At 40.0% G+C, this 22,591-nt stretch overlaps 2 protein-coding genes and 1 long non-coding RNA gene across 4 annotated transcripts; 1 reads left to right on the forward strand and 2 right to left on the reverse strand.

The window, feature by feature from the left end:
* Positions 1-207: 207 nt before the first annotated feature.
* LOC135598077 (cyclin-SDS-like) lies at positions 208-4,655 on the reverse strand. The gene is made up of 7 exons (XM_065091603.1): positions 3,565-4,655; positions 3,318-3,485; positions 1,787-1,953; positions 1,134-1,262; positions 856-1,036; positions 513-557; positions 208-374 (listed from the first exon to the last, which is right to left on the reverse strand). Exons 1-7 carry the CDS (start codon positions 4,531-4,533, stop codon positions 342-344), a joined length of 1,692 nt encoding a protein of 563 aa, XP_064947675.1. The 5' UTR covers positions 4,534-4,655; the 3' UTR covers positions 208-341.
* Positions 4,656-5,192: 537 nt separating this feature from the next.
* On the reverse strand, positions 5,193-9,690 carry LOC135598816 (uncharacterized). 2 transcript variants are annotated; one of them, XR_010481721.1, is made up of 5 exons: positions 9,555-9,690; positions 9,255-9,317; positions 9,010-9,117; positions 8,030-8,294; positions 5,193-5,622 (listed from the first exon to the last, which is right to left on the reverse strand). It is a non-coding gene; the product is annotated as an uncharacterized LOC135598816 (long non-coding RNA). The 2 variants fall into 2 exon arrangements; XR_010481720.1 differs by lacking the exon at positions 9,010-9,117.
* A 589-nt stretch (positions 9,691-10,279) lies between these two features.
* LOC103990912 (NADH dehydrogenase [ubiquinone] iron-sulfur protein 1, mitochondrial) lies at positions 10,280-22,196 on the forward strand. Its single transcript, XM_009410209.3, has 5 exons — positions 10,280-10,844; positions 10,941-11,187; positions 14,361-14,655; positions 17,049-17,423; positions 21,067-22,196. Exons 1-5 carry the CDS (start codon positions 10,439-10,441, stop codon positions 21,964-21,966), a joined length of 2,223 nt encoding a protein of 740 aa, XP_009408484.2. The 5' UTR covers positions 10,280-10,438; the 3' UTR covers positions 21,967-22,196.
* The last annotated feature ends 395 nt before the right edge of the window (positions 22,197-22,591 follow it).

Genomic DNA, 22,591 nt, shown 5'->3' on the forward strand with positions numbered 1-22,591 from the left:
ATGTAGGTTGCTATGCAATTGAAAAATGAAATTGATTTGAAGCAGGAAAATACAACTTGCTACCGAAATAAAGTTTGGAAGTTTGGTACAAACGATGATGTGTTTTACTGTAGAATTACAACACGATTACAAACTCAGCAATTAATGTTGATCGAAGTAGCTGTTAGCACTCATCTGTATACTTTTGATAGCGCACTAATTTCTAGTGGAAGGAATTCCAAGCTGAGCAAAAATGCACAAGAATCTAGTGTTATCTATAAAGGCTATGTTTATTACTTACCTCCTCCTTTAGTGTTTTGATGAACTCAGTTCTAATTTCATTATTACTAGAAACCCTGTACTTAGCATGCGTACTTGACCAACCACTGAAGGCTCTGAAAAACAAAAACTTACGTAGTTCAGTTAAACAAAAGCTCAAAATCATCTTAATTCAGAAAAAAAATGTGTTATTTACTCTACGGGATGTGTGTGTGTGTGTGTGTGAGAGAGAGAGAGAGAGAGAGAGAGAGAACCTGCATGCATTCCGGTAGATCATCGTTCTTTGTTCTAACATGGGTCTGCAGATATAGAACTAGAGTTAACAATAACCACCAAAGCAATACAATGTGCAAGGTTGATTCTACACAGTTGACTTTCCACTTTTGTTTCTTTTGATAAAAGGTTTCATTCCGTAACTAAGATCATAAAGCATCTCACCAAAAACTATTCAAGTTTCTGATAAGTTGTTAATAGTCAAATTCAAGTTTGATAAACCGTATCACAGAATTTGAACTCAGGGATTTTTGTATGAATATATTTCCATTTTCTGGTTATGTACTCATAAATGCATGCACACAAGGCAGACGTCGAATTTACCTCCATAACCATTTGGCACGAGTCATCATGGTTGGTGGCCAGGCAAGCAAGGATGACCAAGCCGGCTGCTATGCTAGATGGCCAGTAGGAAAGCCTTTCATGGTCCAGAAGGGATAAGACGGCCAAGTATTTCGACAGATTCTGTACATTGGCATCTGCTCTTGCTGCCTTGAGATAAAACCTGGAAGAAATTTACAGGCCCAGGAAATCAAAGGCCTGATGTTTTATTGCCTCGATTTGTGCTCTGGACAGAAGGAACATTCAAAAGAGTGGATTACCAGAGGAAATGGTGAGTTGTTGGAAGTAAACATTTGTATCTTAGAACATCTTGCACCACCCATTCCATGGCTACAACTTCGCTTCTGCTGTAATAGTTGTTCCCCACCTTGAACGATATCTGCCGTATGCTGATACCATAACAAAGATACAGGTGACATTGTAATCATGCAGCTATATGAAAACCGAACCAGGATTCAATGAACTAATCCATGCTAAATCGTTGATGAATAAGGTGCTATGGGCTTTACAATCTCAATAATTCTATTTCATGTGTACTGATGCGATTTCTTCTGTTGAAAAATGTTCTGAATTTATCTTTTGATTCCACTGATGCGATTTCTTCTGTTGAAAAATGCTACGCTCCATTGTTTGACCACGTAAACTAGCCTAGCCAATACATGGTTTCCATCTTAGTTTCCCAGTAGTATATTTAGCTAAATTGAGATAGAGGACGAGCAATTTATAACCAAAGTTGTTATGCAAATAAAACTTATTCAGGTAGAAAGTAAAATCATATGCTGACCGGTGACTCCAGAAGTCACTCTAGAGATGCTCATTGTAGCATCATTTATAATCAATATCAAAATTTTCTTAACAGGAAAGCATAAGAACTAAACGGGTTAATACCTAAAGAATCAACAAGCTTAGTCACCTGTTGTAAGGTTGGTTCTCTTCGATTCGGGTGGCAAGAGTGACGCAAGCTATCCCTAGCAACTGGAGGTTTTTTTCGCTCTTGAAGTATCCCCTGCTCAGAAAGCGGTCCATCAAGCTCACCCCCAAGAACAGCGTCTCACTCTGCAGCTCCATCGCACTCGAATGCTGCTCCCCAACAAAACCATTCATGATACTCAAATCCGTAATAAAACCACATTAAAGGGGTAAAATAGAAAATCCATCTATAAGAGTTTGAAAGTAAAATGATATTTTTTTTTCTCATATCTTAAAAAAATATAATTGAATGTAAATCCAATGAACGCCCATATAGAACCTGAACTATAATATTTGGACTTGATTAGATCTTGCGATCGACTCGCTTAACTTCGTTCAAGCAAAATTTGAGTCAAAATAGGACTCGAACTAATGTTAAACTATTCATTCAAAGCTGCCTTAGATCAAAGGCAAGTGTCTTTTGTGTCTGGATTGGTGACCCTGAGAATGAGAATTGAATGATTCAGATTAGAGTTAGGTTAGGAACTAAAGTTAGACAACATGATGCTCAAAGAAGATTAAAAATTAGAGGAGAAAAAGATGAAAAAAAACATACCGAACAAACTCAACTGGGTATAGAAAATATCATTAATGCATAAAAACAGACCATAAATGGAGCTTGGGTAAAGAAAAGCCAAATGCATGAGCAGAACTAAAAGCATTAAGTATATATAACCCACAAATTGACAACGAACATGAGTCAAGTAGAAGTATAACCACAGAGGCACAAGAAATTAGAAAGAACATAGATAATAGCACAAAATCACAGAAAAAATATCACGGAAGACAAAGAACTTATCACGAAAAAGAAATGGAAAATCATGAAAAGGAACGAAGGTCTTCTCCACTATATTAAGCCTCGCTCGAGAGGCGCTCTTGGTTGCTCCTAATACACAATTCCATAAATGCACTGCTCATGACCCCACGTGTCGTGTCACATCCTCCAATCACGAGCGCCTTCAGTGGCCAGGTGAAGTAGCGTGAGTTAATTTCAACCCTTCCTGAATCAAATATATGATTCAGAAAATAATAAAGGTAAACATGTTATTTTATAAGCACAGAATAGCAACTTCAAATCCACGTCGATTATGTTCTGAAATAATTTTCGTACATGTTTACAGCTACCCTATTTCACCGCCCGCCCTGACATTTGAGACAGAGATGATTCGATGAGTCCCCGGATGCAGTTACACGCGTAACTGGTACGCGGGTAAATCGAGTTTCTCTTATATGTTGTTTTTAATATACATGAGGATGTCAGCCCGAGGCCAACAGAAAAAGGGCACTGAGGAAAGCATGTGGCACTTTCTGCACTACCGAACAGAACTAACGAATCAGAAAAGGACAAGTGTGAACTTCTTCCAGTTCCGGCGGAGCACTGGAACTCAACAGGACAAATACGAGGAGACTACTCAGAAAATGAACAGCCAATAATAACGAGGAAGTGGGGACGAGTATATCAAGGGATCGCTCACCTCCACCATCCAGTTAATCATCACGATCCGTTGCTCCAGGATCAGACCGCCGTCGTTCGTCGTGTTGCTGTACTCCTCGGCGTAGTTGTGGACCGCCGCGTCTCTCCTCTCCCGGCTTCGAAGCCTCCGATAGCTCTCCTCGTCCTCCTCGTCCTCAAACCTCATCAACTGCACCAAATCCAACGGCTCAACTTTTTCTACTTTAATATTTTATTAACAGAAATAATAATTTGGATCTGAAACTGACCGTGAACTCCTCAAAAGCCTCGAATTGAGTTCCGGGGTCCATGCTGAAGCTCGACGGCAAGAACTGCCGCGCGAGCTGGAGGAAGAGGGAGAAGGTGGCGGAGGGGGCGGCGCGGTCGAGAGTCTTCTCGGAGAAGCCGTCGGAGGAAGAAGAGGACACGACGAGTTCGGAGGAGGAGGAGGAATTATTGTCGGAGATGAACGCCTCGGAGCTGCAAAGGCCAAAGAGCTCCTCCTCGATCTCGGAGAGGGTCATCTCGTTGCACGTCGAGTACTCTGAACTCTCCTCCTCCTCCTCCTCGCCCTCGTTCGGTATCCGCTCGGAGCAGGCGAGATCGGAGTCGAGGTCCCGATCGCGTCGCAGCTTCTTAATTGGCGCCACCGAGTTCCGAGAGATCTGGGACCTCCCGGCTGCTTCGTCCGTCGCCGATTTGAGCGTTCCGCCGCCATTCACGTCGGTGATGGAACCGAGGCAGGAGGAGTCCGAAATCTCCGGTTCTTTCTCCAATACCTTACTCGCCGGGGCTTTCTTCTTAGAATTCCCACGAGGAAACGCCTCGAGGATCTCAGAGACCTCGGTTCCAATAGCGGAGTCTCTCTTGCTAACCTCCACTTTCGATCGCTTCGGATCTCTTCCACTCCTGCCTTCCTTGATCCTCCGAGAGTAGGTTTGGGTAATACGACGGAGATCACTCAGGGGAGCCCCGCTCACAGAGCTCCCAATCACCTTGGATTCGTGGGAGACGTCGCTCTGGAAGCAGCTAGAAGTGGACTCTCCCTCCTCCTCCTCATTCTCCGCCACATCGAGCAATGCATCACTAGAGACGCGTTCAATGTTCGGGAAGAGGGGAACATGGTCGCGGCGAGGGAACCCGGATCGGAATTCCGTCGGGTTGGAGGCGATCGCCGCGTGGAACGACCGCTTTCGTCCGGATATCGAAGCGGAGTCGGCGGTCGACATGGAGGCCATACAGAAGCGCCGCGATCTGGAATTCGAGATCGGAGTAGGTCAGATTGCCTATAAGAATAAGAAGAACAGGGTAAGCACTGGTTTCACTGCTAGCAGAAAGGGGGGTTCCGAAATGGAACGTCTCGACATCTCTGTTCCGGTTACAATTTATATAGAGGAGGAGCATGGGGTGCTCGTTGCGCGTGACGTATGCAGCGAGCGCAAGCAACGGTCTCCACGCCTTCCATGCCGCCACGTGTGATGCATCGCATCCAACGGCTGGTATGCAAAAGAGATCAGTCACATGGGACCAAGTCGTGCTCGGGCTCCATCGGAGAACCCACAGCTGAATTCCCCACAGGATTGGTTGGGCTAATGGGCCCCAGGCCACATCATTTTAGTTTTTCGACTTCCTGAAGGCTTTTTTTATTTTCTTTGGCAAAGAAAGAAAATAAAAGGCCTTTTTATTTTCTTAGCAATAGAAAAGATCGAGGAAAACCCACTACAGAGTTATCCTACAAACACTTGTGTAGCTAAAAATAAAGGGATATAATTGCACCGGAAGTTCCTTTTGACAATAGTCTGTAGGAAAATGAATTGATTTTTCATAAGTTGCAGTACCAATTCAGGCAAAAGAAGCAAGTAAAATGCATTTCCATGTGCTGGAATAAGAAGGCAAATGAAACAAATATATCTTATGCAGCCGTTCAACTGTCTAACCATGAAAGGCTACAACAACTCATCCTCAGCCAGATAAATCTGATCTTCCACTTAATCAACTATTTACAATTAATCACCCTTATGATACATTAGAGAGATCATCAGGAATACATTACTGTAACAAAAACATAAACAAGCATCTCATCCTGAGCCAGATAAATCTGATCTTCTACTTAATCAACTATTTACAATTAAGCACCCTTATGATATATTAGAGAGATCATCAGGAATACATTGCTGTAACAAAAACAAAAACAAGCATCGTCGATGTTGAAGAAGAAAAGGTTTACAATTTTCTAAGCCCATGTCGCCAAGCTCCCATAGTGGCTTAGCTTCCTTCTTAATGTCTGCCTTTATAGAAGGTTGAATACCTTTAACCACGACGAAGTACTGAAACATGGAACACAAATACATGAGTTTCTACTTTATAGAGGAAATTTCATCCATCACGTTTAAATAATTTATTCTACAGAACTGTCCTGAAATGCTAGGATAAGAGATATGAAGAACTTTCCCCTATCGTTCTGGTTTCGTCTGTCGATCAACTTTTGATCAACCAGAATAGGCGATCCATGCAGTACCATCAGGAAGAATATGTTCAAAATCAAACCAAATTATTTATTTTTAGAAGGTAATCTTGGCTCAAAACAGAACGAGACGAGAGAAGAATAAAAAAATGAACACCATCTTGCACCTCCCATTGTTTTCAACCAGAACCATAGGAATCGAAGATTCCTAGAAAAATAAATGTGTTAAAGGTTTTCATCACACAGATCTAGGCTAGCCCAACATTCAACAACTAGAACAAACCATATGTGAAAGGTACAATACAAATAAGCAACATGTTTTCATAATCTAGCCCAACATTTAACAACTGGCATAGGACAAAACCTATGTGAAAGTTACAAAACAATAAGCACATCAAGATATCAACAGAGTTTCAAAAACCCAAGATCTCAATTTCTGCAAAGGACTGAAATTTTGTCAGCAAGTGACTATGTCATGTCAGAGCAAAGTTAAAGCCAATTATCCACATCTCACAGTTCTTCAAATAACGTTTAACACATAAGACAGTCCTTTAAAATCTGATGCACACTTTAAAATAAGTTTTTGTTCTATAATAGGTCAGAGGTCTGTTATCGCAGTATATGGTGTCCTCATATAAAATTTATTAATTTTTTATTAAGATTATTTTTTCCTTAGTGTGTTTGCCCATTTGTCTACCAATAACAAGCCATAATGTGCCAAATATGTTGAGTCAGTTACAAAGATCATTACTTGCAATGGAGTTTTAAGTAAAGCAATATCACTAATTAAACCAAAGAGCGTTCAAAATCTCTTTTTATTGTTTCTAATTTTCATCTATTTATCCAAAGGCCTTGATTTAACAAGTCAATATCTCATAATCAATCATTTTTCTCTTCCTCCTTCAAGCTGCTCTCTCCCTCACCCTAATTCTCAAATATTTCATATCATTCATTTCTTTCTTACCCTATAACAAGTGTACCTTTTGTCATAATGCATCACCATTTATCCTGATTATCACCACCATATGCATCATAATCACAGGTGAAGTTCACAAAATCGATGTCACTCGTGCCTAGACATCTAGATCTTGGAGTCAGTATAAGGATCTACAAACATATGCCAAAACCCTTAGTATTTCAAAAGGCTACAAAGTCAACCTAGTCGAGCTTGGCTTGGCTTGATTGCAACCTACCTGCATGATATGCCAAATATAGTGCAGGGCTTGTTTGACCAGCACAATGAAATGCCCAGTAAAGAATTCATCAAGTGTTAACACAGGCACAGGCCAAGTACATGATAAAGAATTCCCCCAATGTGTGGGAAATTTGGTGTTTGAATTTTCTCTTATGGAACAAGTAGTTATTATCATTGACCTTGAAATGAAAATTGACAATGACATTATACCATTACAGACTGTAAATAATAGTCACATAATTCAGGAATCCAATCCAGGCTGTGTAATTCCGTGTTGTCTGTGTGTATGCCTGAGTGAAAGAGCATGGGGAGGAGAAAAAAAGGAGGGTAAGGGGCCACTTTCGAGAGCCCTTTACTGATTGGAGCACAACTGATATGAAGAAATCTCTTCGCTGAGAAAGAAGCCGTTATATTGAACAGATCACCACAAAGAAAGTTTGGCTAAAATATCTAATCCAGCTCAGTATACAGAGAATCTAGAAAAGAAACTTGTCGGGAGATATTAAATGGAATTCAACTCAAGGTTGATTAGATTTAAAAAAAACAAACATTGAGAAGAAAAATAAAGAAGATACCTCAATATTCTGATCTAGATCTCGCATAGATTCTGATGAAAAGAAAAACTCTAATGCAAATAAGATAGCAAAAATCTATAATGAAGCCAGGTACATGGATGAACTCCAGAAAATAATCTTGTTTTCAGTAGATGAAATAAATTTGATATCAAGTTCATTAAATCTACAGAAGAGGGAAAAAAAAAAAATCAAAGTCCAGCATTTGCACAACAGAAGTCATGACTGGAGCAGGAACCTCACAAGATGGACAAACAAAAGGAAAGATAGTTTATGAAACTTTGCCCACTATTATACATTGTATACAAAACTTTACCCACAATTATACAATTATAAATGCTAAATAAGGTAAATAACTCTGAGATTATGTTTTAAATGGCAATAGCAATGAAGCAGTTTGGATTTGTGTCATAATATTTAGCAACAAATTCGGAAAGCAGTGAGCATGGAGGAAGAATCCATAAACGAAAAGGGAGATTAGTCACCTAAGAGATACTTTATACCTGAAACTCCTGCTTCTTAATTCAAGCACACAAGTGAATGCATGTGAGAAGTGCTCCTGCTCGTTTAGCAAAGAAATCATCATATTTCATTCCATCTGGTGGAGACAGCTATGCATGAGTTCAAACAACCAAAGATCTGTGTCATATTCTTTTGCCAGATGTGTCAGTTATGGCTCTGATGACCAGTCTATCCAAACTATCCACCCTATATGCATCCAACCAGTCCACATATAGAAGAATATCTATAGTCTTGTTCAAAAGAAACCTGAAAATATTCTCAGAGATGGAAATAACTAATCAGTAAAACCACACTCCAGAAACCCATAGTAGGAAGGACAATTACAATAGAAACTTTGGAAAAGAACACCATCAAGTGCTATGACAAGAAGAGGAAATGACCACTACATTATGCGACATAAGTAGCTACTTTGATATCCACTACTCGACTGTTAATGAAAAGAATATGACAATTACATAGATGCATTTAAAGAAAATCCATATAGATAACTAGTTTCCCTGAGGTATTGGCATGTCACATGATATGCTATTAATGTCATAATGGTTCAAGATTGTTCATAACCTTATATATCCATTTGCCTTCGAAAATAACATGCTCTAAATAATCATCACAAGCATTTTAATTATATTTGAGATTTCTTTCTTCAAACCCATATGCAACTTCAATAAATAGCTTGGTGCACTGTAAGTTTAACCTCCAAATATAGTTCCAAAAAAAACCCATGATCACATAAGCACCTTTTTAAAATTTCAAGAGACTGCTCATTTACATATCCATCTTCCACAAACCCTGGAGTGTCTATGATATTCAGACCTGCCCGAGTACGAGAGCACATCGCAGGCCTCAATCCCTCAGACTACAACAACATTATCAATTGACAACGTATCATGATAGCTTTGATTCAGCCAGCAAATGTTACTGCACCTAATTGACGTGTAAGTAAGGGCAAGAGCAATCAAACCTGAAAAGCACTAACAGTGGCCACCTTCTCCCCTAAAACGGAGTTCACAGTAGATGACTTCCCAACTCCAGCCTTTCCCATAACTAGAATTGTCAATGTGCTTAAATTCTAAAGGGAACAAGTGTCCACCGTGATTAAACAAAGCAGGATTAGTTAATTATTTGTCTTAAAATACAATTTATTTAAGAATGCAAAGACCTCTTGCTTTAGTTTCCCTAACAATTCATGCAATTTGTTCTGCGTACCAAAGGGGAACTGCCGAATTCCAGTCCATTCATGATCTATCTTCGCCGCCATCTCGTCTCAACCTAAAGAGGTACAACGATGAACGAAACAAATACATAAAACGGAGATGACCAAAAAAATACAAAAGAAGCCTAAAGAGTGAAACGAGAGAAAGAAAACACTAATTGATGTCGCCTAAGCTACAGAAGAACCCTCAGGAAATGAGGTTACGTCGCACCAAAATAGAAAGTTTTAGTAAATGATAGAGATTTAAGGATGAAATCACTATGAAATAGAAGGATAGCAGGGTAGGGTTATACACAGGAGATCGAATTGGAAGAGGTGTTCGAAGTGCTCCGAGGGTCTTCGAGGAGTTCAGAAGCAGGGCCTGCTGGGGTTTTTCCGCTGCTCCTTGCCGGAGAGCGACCACGAGACCGAAGTAGGAAAGATAACGTCATGTGCGGGAAAACAATCGAGAAAATGGGTTGAGCCTCCTAATTATTACGGCCCAAATTGGCCCATTACAGCTCAATATTGCTGGCCAAATCCATCAATCTGTTTTTAAGGTTCATATTTAGTTATTTTTTTAGAATTAACTAGCAAGCAATATATGCGCGCGTATATATATATATATATATATATATATATATGTATATATATATATATGTATATATATATATATATGTATATATATATATATGTATATATATATATATGTATATATATATATATATGTATATATATATATATGTATGTATATATATATATATGTATGTATATATATATATATGTATGTATATATATATATATATATGTATATATATATATATATGTATATATATATATATATATATATATATATATATATATATATATATATAACTATAACTTTATACAATGATAAAAAAAATCATATCTTAAAAAAAACAAAGGTCTGGCTCTGGGCTCAGCGATCACCACAGACCGCGGTCCAAATGGCCCAAAGTCCATGGCCCAGATTTGAACACGCACTCAATCACCGAAAGTAAACTCACCGCTAACCTCCATCTGCAGACGAACATCGGCGTCATCGCACCCACGCAATCGGCGTTTAAACGCACCACGAGCACCCGATAACGACACGCTCTCGCGCATCCCATTTCCGCCGCCTCGTCGCCGCCGCTCCAGAAAGATCGAACGAGGCCGAGAGAAAGGACTGTGGTTGATGGGTTTCCTCCTCCGCTCCCTCCGTTGCTCCAAACCCTTGTTCCGATCCTATCTCTCCCACCCCTCCGCCGCCCACTTCCGATGGATCTCCTCCTCTTCGGCCGTCCTCAGGCCGGAATCCTCCGCGGCACTCGCCGCCGACCCGCCCCCGCGGACCCCAGTTGCCGGCGCTCGGGTCCACATCCCCAACCCTGACGACGCTATTGAGGTCTTCGTCGATGGATACCCCGTCAAGATCCCCAAGGGAATGACCGTCCTCCAGGCCTGCGAGGTCGCCGGCGTCGACATCCCCCGGTTCTGCTACCACAGCCGCCTCTCCATCGCGGGAAACTGCCGTATGTGCCTCGTCGAGGTCGAGAAGTCCCCCAAGCCCGTCGCCTCCTGCGCCATGCCTGCTCTCCCAGGTCCATTTGGATCCAAGGATCCCTTATTCCCGTCTCTCGCATCCTTGTCTCAGCTGAATTGATTTGATCTTTTGGTGGTTCTTTTGTGGTTGATAGGGATGAAGATCAAGACGAACACGCCGGTTGCGAAAAAGGCCAGAGAAGGGGTGATGGAGTTCCTCCTGATGAACCATCCACTGGACTGCCCGATCTGCGATCAAGGAGGTGAATGTGATCTTCAGGACCAATCGATGGCCTTCGGTGCTGACCGTGGACGGTTCACGGAGATGAAGAGGTCGGTGGTCGATAAGAATCTGGGGCCACTTGTGAAGACGGTGATGACTCGTTGTATCCAGTGCACAAGGTGATGCCTTTTGTTACAATTTTGTTACTTGACGTGACTCATAACTGAGATTGGCGAACCATGCAGACGAACTAGTTCTGTAAACTGTAACTTGTGGAAACTCAGTTGGAAATTGATATCCTTTTGATAATAATTGTATATTGAAATGTCTTATTCTGAATCAATATCTTAGTATCAAACCACAAGCAAGCACAAATATTTAGAATCATATCCATGACACGTACTGTCACGGACTTAATTGGTTTTGCCTAAGTCGTGCGGCACCCTTGCGTGTCCGTCCACAAAGGTCAGCCTCAACGAAACCTCCTAGGGTCTCTTAGGACCTACAAAAGAGAAAACGGGTTAGAGAAAACGCCTCACTCGAGATCCACAAGCAATTATATCATGAAATACTTAATGACCAATGTAAATTACAAACAGACTTTGCAAGCTTTGAACGGCCGCACAACAAAGGATCTAAAATGGTCCACTACAGACCGAAATCTCTCACAAGTGTCCACATAACACAACATTTAGTTACAAGCCTAAAATGGCCACCAAACCCAACTAAATTGGAGCTGTTAAGCCTTCGACCGTCCCTCTACATGCTGTGCAAAGCATGAACAAACCAAAAGACACGGACATACATAGCTCCCGAAGTCCACCGACTTCGCTGAAATTGTTGCACCATTGTCTGGATCCTGGGCCTCTACCCCTATCAGCACAATCTCCGCTGTGCACCGCTCCCTTCATGGCAACTTAAATGACAGTACTATGGCATATTCTTCAAGAGTACCCACCTCCGCATCCTCTTGTCCCATACCAAGGTCTTCTGAACCCAACTTCGCCTCCGTAAGTTGAGTCGTCTCAGTCCCTCCGTCAAATGCTTCTCTAAGGTAAGGTGCATGTGTCTCGAAGCTCCTTTCGTCTTTGGCACCATGCAGGATGAGCCCGCTCCATCAGAATAAAGGACCCATGGAACGACATGATCCCGCTCTTGCCTCTGCAAGAGTTCATGTCCGTAACCTCTGTCCAAGGAAAGCTCTGTGTCTTCGCTCCATGTTCCATCTTCTATGCCGGCTCCCTTCATGCGGCTTGGGTACTTCGCCAAGTTACACTCAAGTTGCTCCGCTCCTTATTTTGCATTGAGTTGATGGTGACCCTCGCGCCCACCATTCCACGGATCAGCCCTTCATTGAATCTGATCTTCATATCGACTCTAAGTGTGCATTCATTTTTATTGTCTTGGATCGCTCTCCCACTTGATCTCGCAATGCATTCCACTATGCATTATCTCAAGTGAGATCATGCGACGACTCCTCGTCGCTCACTCGGTCCGTTGAGCCTTGTGAAGTTGTTTTTGAGGTACTCCTCTTCAACATGTGCGGTCCGTTGCACATGGTTCTCCCTCTGGATTTATCCCTCCTGGATATCTGTTCCGTTGGAGCAACTTCTCTCTTCGCTTCCTTCTCTGAAAGTTTTGGAGACCGCCATCTCCTTAGACTACTCCGCCTTGCTGAACAAACAGTGGATTGTTCTGCCTCCCACAAACGCACTTACTAGATTACGACTACACGTCAATGCAGTCCCCGCTGCACCCCTCAAGGCCTAGCAATATGCTGAACTTGCTGCACACTTCAGCCTCCTACGGACGTATCCTTCTCATGCTGAAGAGAAAGTTTCAATGCTCTATGGCGTCGAGTTTCGATCGCCTTGGGATGACCACGAACGCTCCATCGTTCGCATACAAGCCTTTGCATAAGTATCGAGTTCTTCGAGTTAGCAATTCCCCTCACCTCTGTGAGCTTTACACAACTCTTTCGGTCGCTGAACAACTCATTCCACCTTACATGATCTCATCCTTTACCAAGCGCCTTGCTTGCCTTGAGCACCATCAAGTATGGTTGCCAATGTTGAGCTGTAGCTCAAACTCAGCCATCCCAACCTTTGTGCACAATGCATTCTTCCCAGCTTGCTTGTCCTCGTGGTGCCTCTTGCACGAAGGGTTGGCCATTCCTCTGAATGTCAATCTTAGACGCCCGCTCCTCTGAGCGACTCCTTTTCCCTACATCTTCATGTCCGCTTTCCCCCAAACGGTCGCGCGTGCTGGCTGCCCTGAACGCAGCCCTGCTAGGTCCCCCATGTTTGCATGCCAAGTATTTCTATGAGTGCTTGTCCCGCTCTGATACCATTTGTCACAAACTTAGCTGGTTTTGCCTAAGTCGTGCGGCACCTTTGCGTGTCCGTTCGCAAAGTTCAGCCTCCCCGAAACCTCCTAGAGTCTCTTAGGACCTACAAAAGAGAAAACGGGTTAGAGAAAGCGTCTCACTCGGGATCCACAAGCAATCATATCAGGAAACACTTCATAACCAATGTAAATTACAAACAGACTTTACAAGCTCTGAACGGTCGCACAACAAATGATCCAAAATGGTCTACTACAGATCGAAATCTCCCATAAGTGTCCATATGACACAATCTTTATTTATAAGCCTAAAATGACCATCAAACCCAACTAAATTGGGATTGTTAAGCCTTCGACCGTCCCTCTATATGATGTGCAAAGCGTGAACAAACCAAAAGACACGGTCATACATAAGCATTACGTCGAACACCCCATTTACAATTTTGTCCGTGACAGTATGAAAAAGTTGCATCAATAAGATGTGATCATCAACACTCTTAGAAGTTCAAAAATTGGTTCAAGTGTCCAGCTTGGCACACAATGTTCAACACTGTTTTTCTTGAGTTTGAGTATTTTGAGTTGAATCCAAGTTAGGATTTCTATGGGGTTCCTTTTTATCGTATCAATTGTATCGGAGGTTGCTATCTACTTTGGTTCTATCTGATTGTGCATCTGCTATGGGATATCCTCTTCCAACAGGCAAATTCCTGAACATGACTTTGACAAGTACATGCACTCAAACGAAACTTCACTTTGATAAATTTTTAAGCCTTCACATGTTATAGGGGCAGAACTTTTATCTCTTTATATGTAGTATTTGGTCATGGAGGATATCTCTTGTGCGTAAATCTTTGACCTGGACTTCTATCAGAACTTGAATTTTACACAGTTTAACAGAATGTTTTCATATGCTAGAAAGCTAACTCATGCTAAAACACAGTAACTTTTCTTGTTTATGTACTTTTTGTATAATGTGCAAATTGTTACAGAAATCTGTTGTCTTTCACAGATGTGTCAGATTTGCAACAGAGGTTGCTGGTGTCCAGGACCTGGGAATGTTAGGCCGTGGTAGTGGGGAGGAAATAGGGACTTATGTCGAAAAACTTATGACAAGTGAACTCTCTGGCAATGTTATAGATATCTGCCCTGTTGGAGCTCTGACTTCTAAACCTTTTGCTTTTAAAGCTCGGAATTGGGAGTTAAAGGGAACAGAGACAATTGATGTAACTGATGCAGTTGGGTCAAACATAAGAATTGACAGCAGAGGTCCAGAAGTCATGCGAATCGTTCCTCGTCTGAATGAGGTATTTGTTATTTTTCTCTTTTCAGCATCGACATAGAGTAAGTGTTTTGTTCCATTGTATCTGCCAGTTATTTTACTTCCATATTTATTCTCAATTTTTCTTAATATTGTATTTGAAGTAGTCAAGTTTTTCAAGCATTCTGGAAATGCCATACTGTTTCTTTTTATTGTCATCTTCAATGACCATAAATGTATGGTCCTTTTGTCAGTGTTTGCATTAAGACAGTACCACTTGCATTAGGAGAGTTTATCGTGGAAGCATACTGTTGTTTTCAGAGAATTAGTCGCACCCACCTTTTTTTTCTCGTGGAAATTAATCTAGAAACTAGAAAGTGTCATATTTTCTGATGATTTCTACAAAACAAATTAAATGTATCTTCTATAAAATGTAAAAAGTAATATGGGTTTTATAGTTAGAAGTAAAAATTGCAGCTAATGGCTATAGAGCCATTTTTGCAACATAATACTTTACACTTTTATCGGAAAGTGTAAATGGATCCAAATTCATTCATCTTATAGATTTCCTTCTTCTTCACCTTTTCATTGTTGTACCATAAAAAATTAGAAATATTTTCTTCTCTGTTTCATTCTATCATTTTGTGAACCGTGATTATACATTAGAAAGATGCCTAGTATTGGTGTGGCCAGTCAAGTGATGCACCTAGATTCAGGTCTAGTCCAACTGGTTCTCATCTGTTTTTCTTGAACTTCTGTGATATCTTTATGTATTGTACAAGAGAACCATAGAAGTACATGATGTGTTTGTCTCCTTTTTGAGTTGGTATAATAGTCTAGTTTAAGGCGAATGAGTTAGTTGATACTTGATTCATGTTTAGATTTTAATTGGGGAACAAATTGGTGGCAGCATGATCTTTCTTAGTCTTTTCATCTGCACTTGATATATATCCAAGAACCACCTAAAAGACAATTCCCAAATGAAGAAGTATGCTTTGGCAGGATACAGAAAAGGTTTTGTTGGATGCTTGTTCCGTTTGTTATATTGGTGGTCCTTGATAGATTTAAAGGGATTAATTCTTGCATTTTGGTGGAGGAAATATTCAACTAGGAAATCATAAATAAAAACATGATCATTGATATAAATTCTATTTTTTATTGGTTGAATGTTTGTTATCTATCTTTTCATCCATTTTGTCCTCTATTCTACCTCTTTTTCCAATTACTTCTCTTTCCATTATTCTGTGCACTAGAAAATTGTCCAGCATCGAAATATTCTCTTATTTATATGCCATCATTTGGTATGCTGAGGTTACATCTATGGTAAATTTGAAGTAAGGGAATTATTTGATTTACTATGCTGGTGTCACTGGTCGTGGTGAGTTTCTCAGAAACATATATGCATTGAAAACCTAGGAGGTAGATACAATGCCATGAAATCTTTTCCCTCTTGAGAAGAAAACTGATCCAAATTTTGAAGAAAATATGATAATATGATGTAGAATATACTACAAAAACAGTTGATTTAGAAGCAATTCATTGAGGCAAGATGATACATAAGTCACATACAATTGTGACCAGCACAAATTATACTGAAATTTTTTGCACCCTTGACAATTCTGCAAATTTTGAAGAATCATTTGCTATATGGATGCTGCAATTAGTTTTAAACCAATTAAAAAGAATCTAGAAGACAAGCTTTTGAGGCAATATAATATAGAAGATACTTAGGTACAGATGAAATTGGTCGGGATTAAATTGAAAATTTTTTCACTCCTGAAGATTCTGCAAGCTTGGAACAATTAGAGTTATACCAATTGAGGATATAATAAGCAAAAGGATAAATCATATTTGTGAATCACTTCATCAACAAATTCCTGAGGTTTTTTTTTATGTTTAGGTGCTTTTCCTAGATTCCAGTAACCATCGAGTAAAAACTTCTACAGCTTGTTTTGGTCAAATTTAGCATGAAACATGGAGTTTCTAACTTAAACACTGGAATAAAATAAACATAGTTACTCTTCCAAATAACAATGTTATCCTAGTAAAGAACCAACAATATTTTAGTTCTTATTCTGGTCACTAACCAACTTCTACACTTAGTCTGTAGAACAATTTAAGTTCAAGTTTTTCTTTTTTATCTTTCTCCCATCTGTTTGTCTTTGATCAAGTAGATATCCTGCAACCACTAAGTAGCATTGTAATTACTCATACTTGTTTCTCAATTCAATTCTCTAATTTCACCATGCTTCAATCTTCTTTTTCCAACTATTTCATGTTATATCTGTGTGAGATGAGAAGTGATTGTGCCTGTACGTTTCTATAGCTTTTCATCTTTTTGACAAGTATGACTTCTGTTGGAAAATAGAAATCAATTAATGTATTTCAACAAAGTGGGTATGAGTTTGGCTTACAAAGGGTGTGGTATTGATTTTGTAGGAAATTAATGAGGAGTGGATATCAGATAAAACACGATTTTGTTATGATGGACTCAAAAGGCAGAGATTGAATGATCCTATGATTCGTGGACCTGATGGACGATTCAAGGCAGTGAGTTGGCGAGATGCACTTGCTGTGGTTGCTGAGGTTGCACATCAAGTAAAACCTGAGGAAATAGTTGGAATTGCTGGTCAGCTTTCTGATGCTGAATCTATGATGGCACTGAAAGATTTTTTGAACAAAATGGGATCAGATAATGTATCCTGTGAAGGGAATGGCATAAGTCCTAATGCAGATTTACGTCCTAATTTTCTTCTGAACACGAATATTTCTGGTCTTGAGAAGGCTGATGCTTTCCTGTTGGTTGGCACCCAGGTATTTTTCATTCAATCTCCAAGAAAATAAGTCCTATCGTTGAATTTGTTTTATTAGTGGTAAGCCGAATTATTACCTTAGTGGTTTTCTTTAGCTTTGACATGCAGCAATTGTCTCTATCGATGTTACATACTATTGTAAATTATTGTAAATTTGTCATACCCTTGGTTGGTTAAACTTCTTAAATTGCATATTGCTTGAATTTTAAACTAGTAATTTTACTGTATAACCAATAGTCAGAAGCAATCACTTCATCTGCATAACAAAAATGCAATAGTAATCATTCTGTCCTTGGGTGGACAGCTTAGGGTGGTTGGTTCAGTACATGGGCATCATGGTGATCGGTACAGGCTAATCACATATCTGTATGTATGCATACTCCTATGATAAATCAAGATCTTACTCAGAGAACTGATGTATTATGCTTTGGTATAGTTAGTATAGTGACCATTGGATCAAAGTAGCTCAAGTTAATTTATTTTATGTCAGTCATCAATCCGACATAGCGAAGTTGACCCAACCTAACTCGTTTTCCAAATGCTCTCACTGGAAACTGGAAGCCCCTCGAAATCATCCGAGTTGGGTGTTCCTTTGCATTTTAGTCCCTTGATAGCAGATTCCTTTGAATCAAATAATCTTGCAAAACTGTGCCAAGGGCATGCTAGCAAAGAGCTTAAAGAAATGAGTTAGGAGGTTTCAAAGGTGAAATAGCTAGAGATGTGCTCCTTCTATAGGTCCAAACCTAACTCGTTTTCCAAATGCTCTCTCGTCGGAAACTTGATACCCCTCAAAATCATCCGAGTTGGGTGTTCCTTTGCATCTCGCTCCCTTGATAGCGGACTCCTTTGAATCAAACAATCTTGCAAAACAGTGCCAAGGGCATGGCTAGCAAAGAGCTCAAAGAATTGAGTTAGGAGGGTTCAAAGCTGAAATAGCTAGAGATGTGCTCCTTTGATAGGTCCCAATGCTGGGTATCAACGGCAAATATTCCCTTTTGGATGACATGCTTACTGAGCATGCTTAGATGATGCCACATCATCATTGTGCTGATTGGATAGACTTAGATGGTGCCACATTATCACCATACTAGTTGGGCCCTCATGACCAACTGGGAGACACATGTTGAGTCTGGATTGTTCCGAATGGTTTGACCGGAAGTCATGTGTCGATTTCTGTTGGTTGTCAATTCTAGTTGTATCAAGACCAATGTTTTGCCTCGTATAACTGTGTGTTTTAAATTCTTAACACACTTTAAAAACATAACTATTTTTTGGTGAGTCTGAATTTACTAGGTTAATTTATAAGTTCTGCAAAAGTATTTGTCTTATAGATGATGATATTATACTGTATCAGTCCCTAGTCTCACCTGTTGCATTAATTTCAAGAATACTGTTTCACTAAGGTTACAGGGCAATAAAAAAAGTACTTATGTAGTGTGCAATCTAGTCTACGCAGTCTGCTGATGTAAAATTACTTAGGTAAACAAAGTTTGTTTACCTGGGTAAACAAAGTTTGTTTACCTGGGTAAACAAACTGATTGTTTTATGGTTGTAATATTTTGTGTTGTTAACAATCTGCCCTTTGTGACAACCACAATTGGTTTCTAAATTGTATATGAGATTTTCAGATTTTCAGCATCTTTTTACTCGTGGAGATATCTTGCAAGCAACCTAAGAGATGTAATAGAGAGAAAGAATAGCAGGATTATCTGTGTCAAAGGAGGTTCTTGCCAATATCCTGCTCCAAGGATTTTAATTTTGGGTACTGGGACCAGTATGGGTCCGAGCTGTACTAGCATACAATGTGTCAGCGATTTCAATAGGCGCTCGGGCGAGACGAGACGAGGCTCGAGCACCTCGTTTAATGTCCAGGCAGCACGCTTCAAAGAGGTGCCAACTAGGCCCTCGCCCGAGCGCAGGCGCCAGGCGCTTTTGGCAAGCGCCCGAGTTAAAACAGGCGACCAAACCAGCGTTTTAGGTCTGGTTCGGTCGCATTTGCGTTAATTGGTTCAATTAAACCAACTAAAGCACCGATATCAGCTTCCTAGCATCCCTCTCGCGACTTCCCCAACCCTAACCCTACTCGCGATTCCGCTGCCAACATTTCCTCTCTGTTACCGTTGCCTCTCTCCACTGTCGTTGCCTCTCTCCGTTGTCGCTGCCACTATCACTACTCGTCGCTACCACTATCGCTACTCGTCGCTACCGCTACCACTGTCGCTGCTCATCGCTGCCACTGTCGCCGCTGCTCTCAGTCAGCGCCTCGGTCTTATTCTTACACTCAATCAGCAGTCTCGGTCTTACTCTTACTCTCTTCTCACATCGACTCGACTTAGTATACTGTTAAAAGTATATTAACAATATACTGTTAATTGTATGCAGATAATAGTATTTTTTATTTATTAGATTAATAAATTATTATTTGATCTTAATACTATTAATTTTTATTTATTTAAAATTATTGTTAGGGTTTCAAGATAAATGACAAGCGTACAAGGAAACTCAATAAATTCTCCATTGACATAAAAAAAAAGATCCTGCATAGAAAGATAATTATTTAAAAAATCCGAAAGATTCTAATATATTGATTTGCATCTTCTGCGATAAGACTACTAAAGGTGGTAATTTTCGTGCAAAACAACATCTAGTAGGAAATTTCAATAATACAGCAGTTTGCAAGGATCACATTAAATAATTATATCATATTTTAAATATTTAATATCATATTTTTATTTAAATAATTATATTTATTAATTATATTATATATTTTAGCGTCTTGTTTCGCTCGGTTGAGCGCCTAGCGCCTCGGATGTTTTTGGAGTTTAGCACCTTTTGACGCCTAGCACTTTTTAAATCACTGCAATGTGTTGATATCTTGATATACATCGATATATTGGTATATATCGTATTTCAAAAAAAAAATCTGAAAAATAAAAATTACTGTATGATACAAGTCTTGTACTGGGTGGTACATTTTATACTAGGCATGAATCATCCGGTTTACTATGATCCTTGTATCGATGGGCTATTGGATCGATGAATACCATATGTGCTGAACCATACTGCAAACCTTGTCTTGCTTATACTATGTTCATTTAAATCTTGTATCTCTTTTTATACCAAAAATGTATTCTTTAAGAGTCTACAGTCTACTAGTATCCATAATTGCCAGAGAACTTTATAAAATATGACTATTAAGAATTGATGTGTTATCCATTTTCATGAAGGACATGAACCATGCTAGATTTGTATTATGGATCAACATCCATGTAACCTGCTTCAGTTAATTTTCTTTTAGATTATTAACCTAATAGGAAAGAGATCGTCTTGTTCGATGAATATTGAACAGCCTTCATGGAATTCCACCTCTTATGTAGTTTATCATACAGGCCAGTCCAGGATCTGTTTTAGATCTAAAGTTTCTATTAAGTTCATGCTTTTGGTTCTGTTTCTTATCTATATATATATTTTTTATCTGCTTGTCTTTTGATGGCAGAAATTCATCCTATTTACAATCATATAAGTACCCATTAAACTGCTTTATTCGACATATGATCAGAGATAGCAATGTTATCTAATTCAGAGTATTGTAGTTCTTGTCATGTCTCGTAGTCTAACTATGTGCTGGTATAAAAAATTGGCAGCCAAGAGTAGAAGCCCCCATGATAAATGCAAGAATCCGAAAGACAGTGAGAGCTACTCAAGCGAAAGTGGCCTACATCGGTCCTCCATCGGACTTCAACTATGATCACCAGCATCTCGGCACAGGCCCCGAAACCCTTCTTGATATTGCTGAAGGCCACCATCCTTTCTGCTCAACCCTGCTATCTGCAAAGAACCCTGCTATCATAGTTGGTGCTAAAATTTTCGAACGCAAAGACAAAGATGCCATCTTTTCTGCAGTTGAAACCATCGCAAAGCTTCATAAAGTTATTAGGGCTGATTGGAACGGCCTAAACGTCTTACTTCTTAATGCTGCTCAAGCTGCCGCCTTCGACCTTGGTCTTGTATCCAGCCCTAGCGAGAGCATCCAATCTGCCAAGTTTCTATACCTGATGGGTGCCGATGATGTGAACTTAGAGAAGCTTCCAGAAGATGCATTTGTGGTTTACCAGGGTCATCATGGAGATGAGAGCGTCTACAGAGCTAACGTTATTCTGCCTTCTTCTGCGTTCAGCGAGAAAGAAGGCACGTATGAGAATGCGGAAGGCTGCTCTCAATGGACTGTTCCAGCAGTTCCCACCATTGGTGATGCAAGAGATGATTGGAAGATCATTCGGGCACTCTCCGAGGTTGCTGGGGTGCGCCTGCCCTATGATAACCTTGAAGCTGTCCGAGCACGGATTAGGATGGTGGCTCCCAATCTACTGCATGTGGACGAGAGAGAGCCATCTACTGTATCGATCGATATGAAACCAAACTTCCAACACCAGATGAGCCTCGAGCCATTCGAAGCTGCGGTCGAGAACTTCTACATGACGAATTCTATTACTCGGGCTTCAAAGATAATGGCTCAATGCAGTTCGATGCTGCTAAAGAAGTGAAGCTTTTGTTCTTCCGGCAACCAGCAGTGCTGGTGTAATTCTTTTTTTATGTTTTATGCAAGTTTATCTGAATGCTACATTTTGTACCTGCTACTGCCGTGTTGTTGTGCTCATAAATGGCAGGGAAACCAGATCAAAATTTTCTGGTCAACATTTTATTGGCTCGTGTTTCCTTCGTGCTTGTATTTTTGCATATATAGATATAGACATAAAAGTATTGTTCTGTGTTATTGCATTGCTTGATTTGATGATTGTGATTGTATGTCGATACTTAATCTGATCAATCATTGTCGGTCGGATTTGACTTAATCTGATCGATCGATCACTGTCGGCAAAAATACTTAATCTTGTATTTTTGCCTTCTTTTGCTTCTTCTTGGAAAAAAAATTAATAAAAGAAATCCTCAAAATTAGATCCTACAAAAGATAGAAAGAATGAATGAATGAATAAATATGAAAATCCCAACTTGAGAATAATACAAAAAGAAAGAACTAATAATGTGAGGGAAACTCCAGTCATATCCCACCTATCTACGTGAAATTGCTTACCTAACACAATGTAGTTCAATATATATATATAGAGAGAGAGAGAGAGAGAGTAGACTGTTGAACAACTATGGGCAGTA

The sequence above is a fragment of the Musa acuminata genome, chromosome BXJ2-1 (assembly GCF_036884655.1).
Source record: "Musa acuminata AAA Group cultivar baxijiao chromosome BXJ2-1, Cavendish_Baxijiao_AAA, whole genome shotgun sequence".
NCBI classification, from domain to species: domain Eukaryota; kingdom Viridiplantae; phylum Streptophyta; class Magnoliopsida; order Zingiberales; family Musaceae; genus Musa; species Musa acuminata.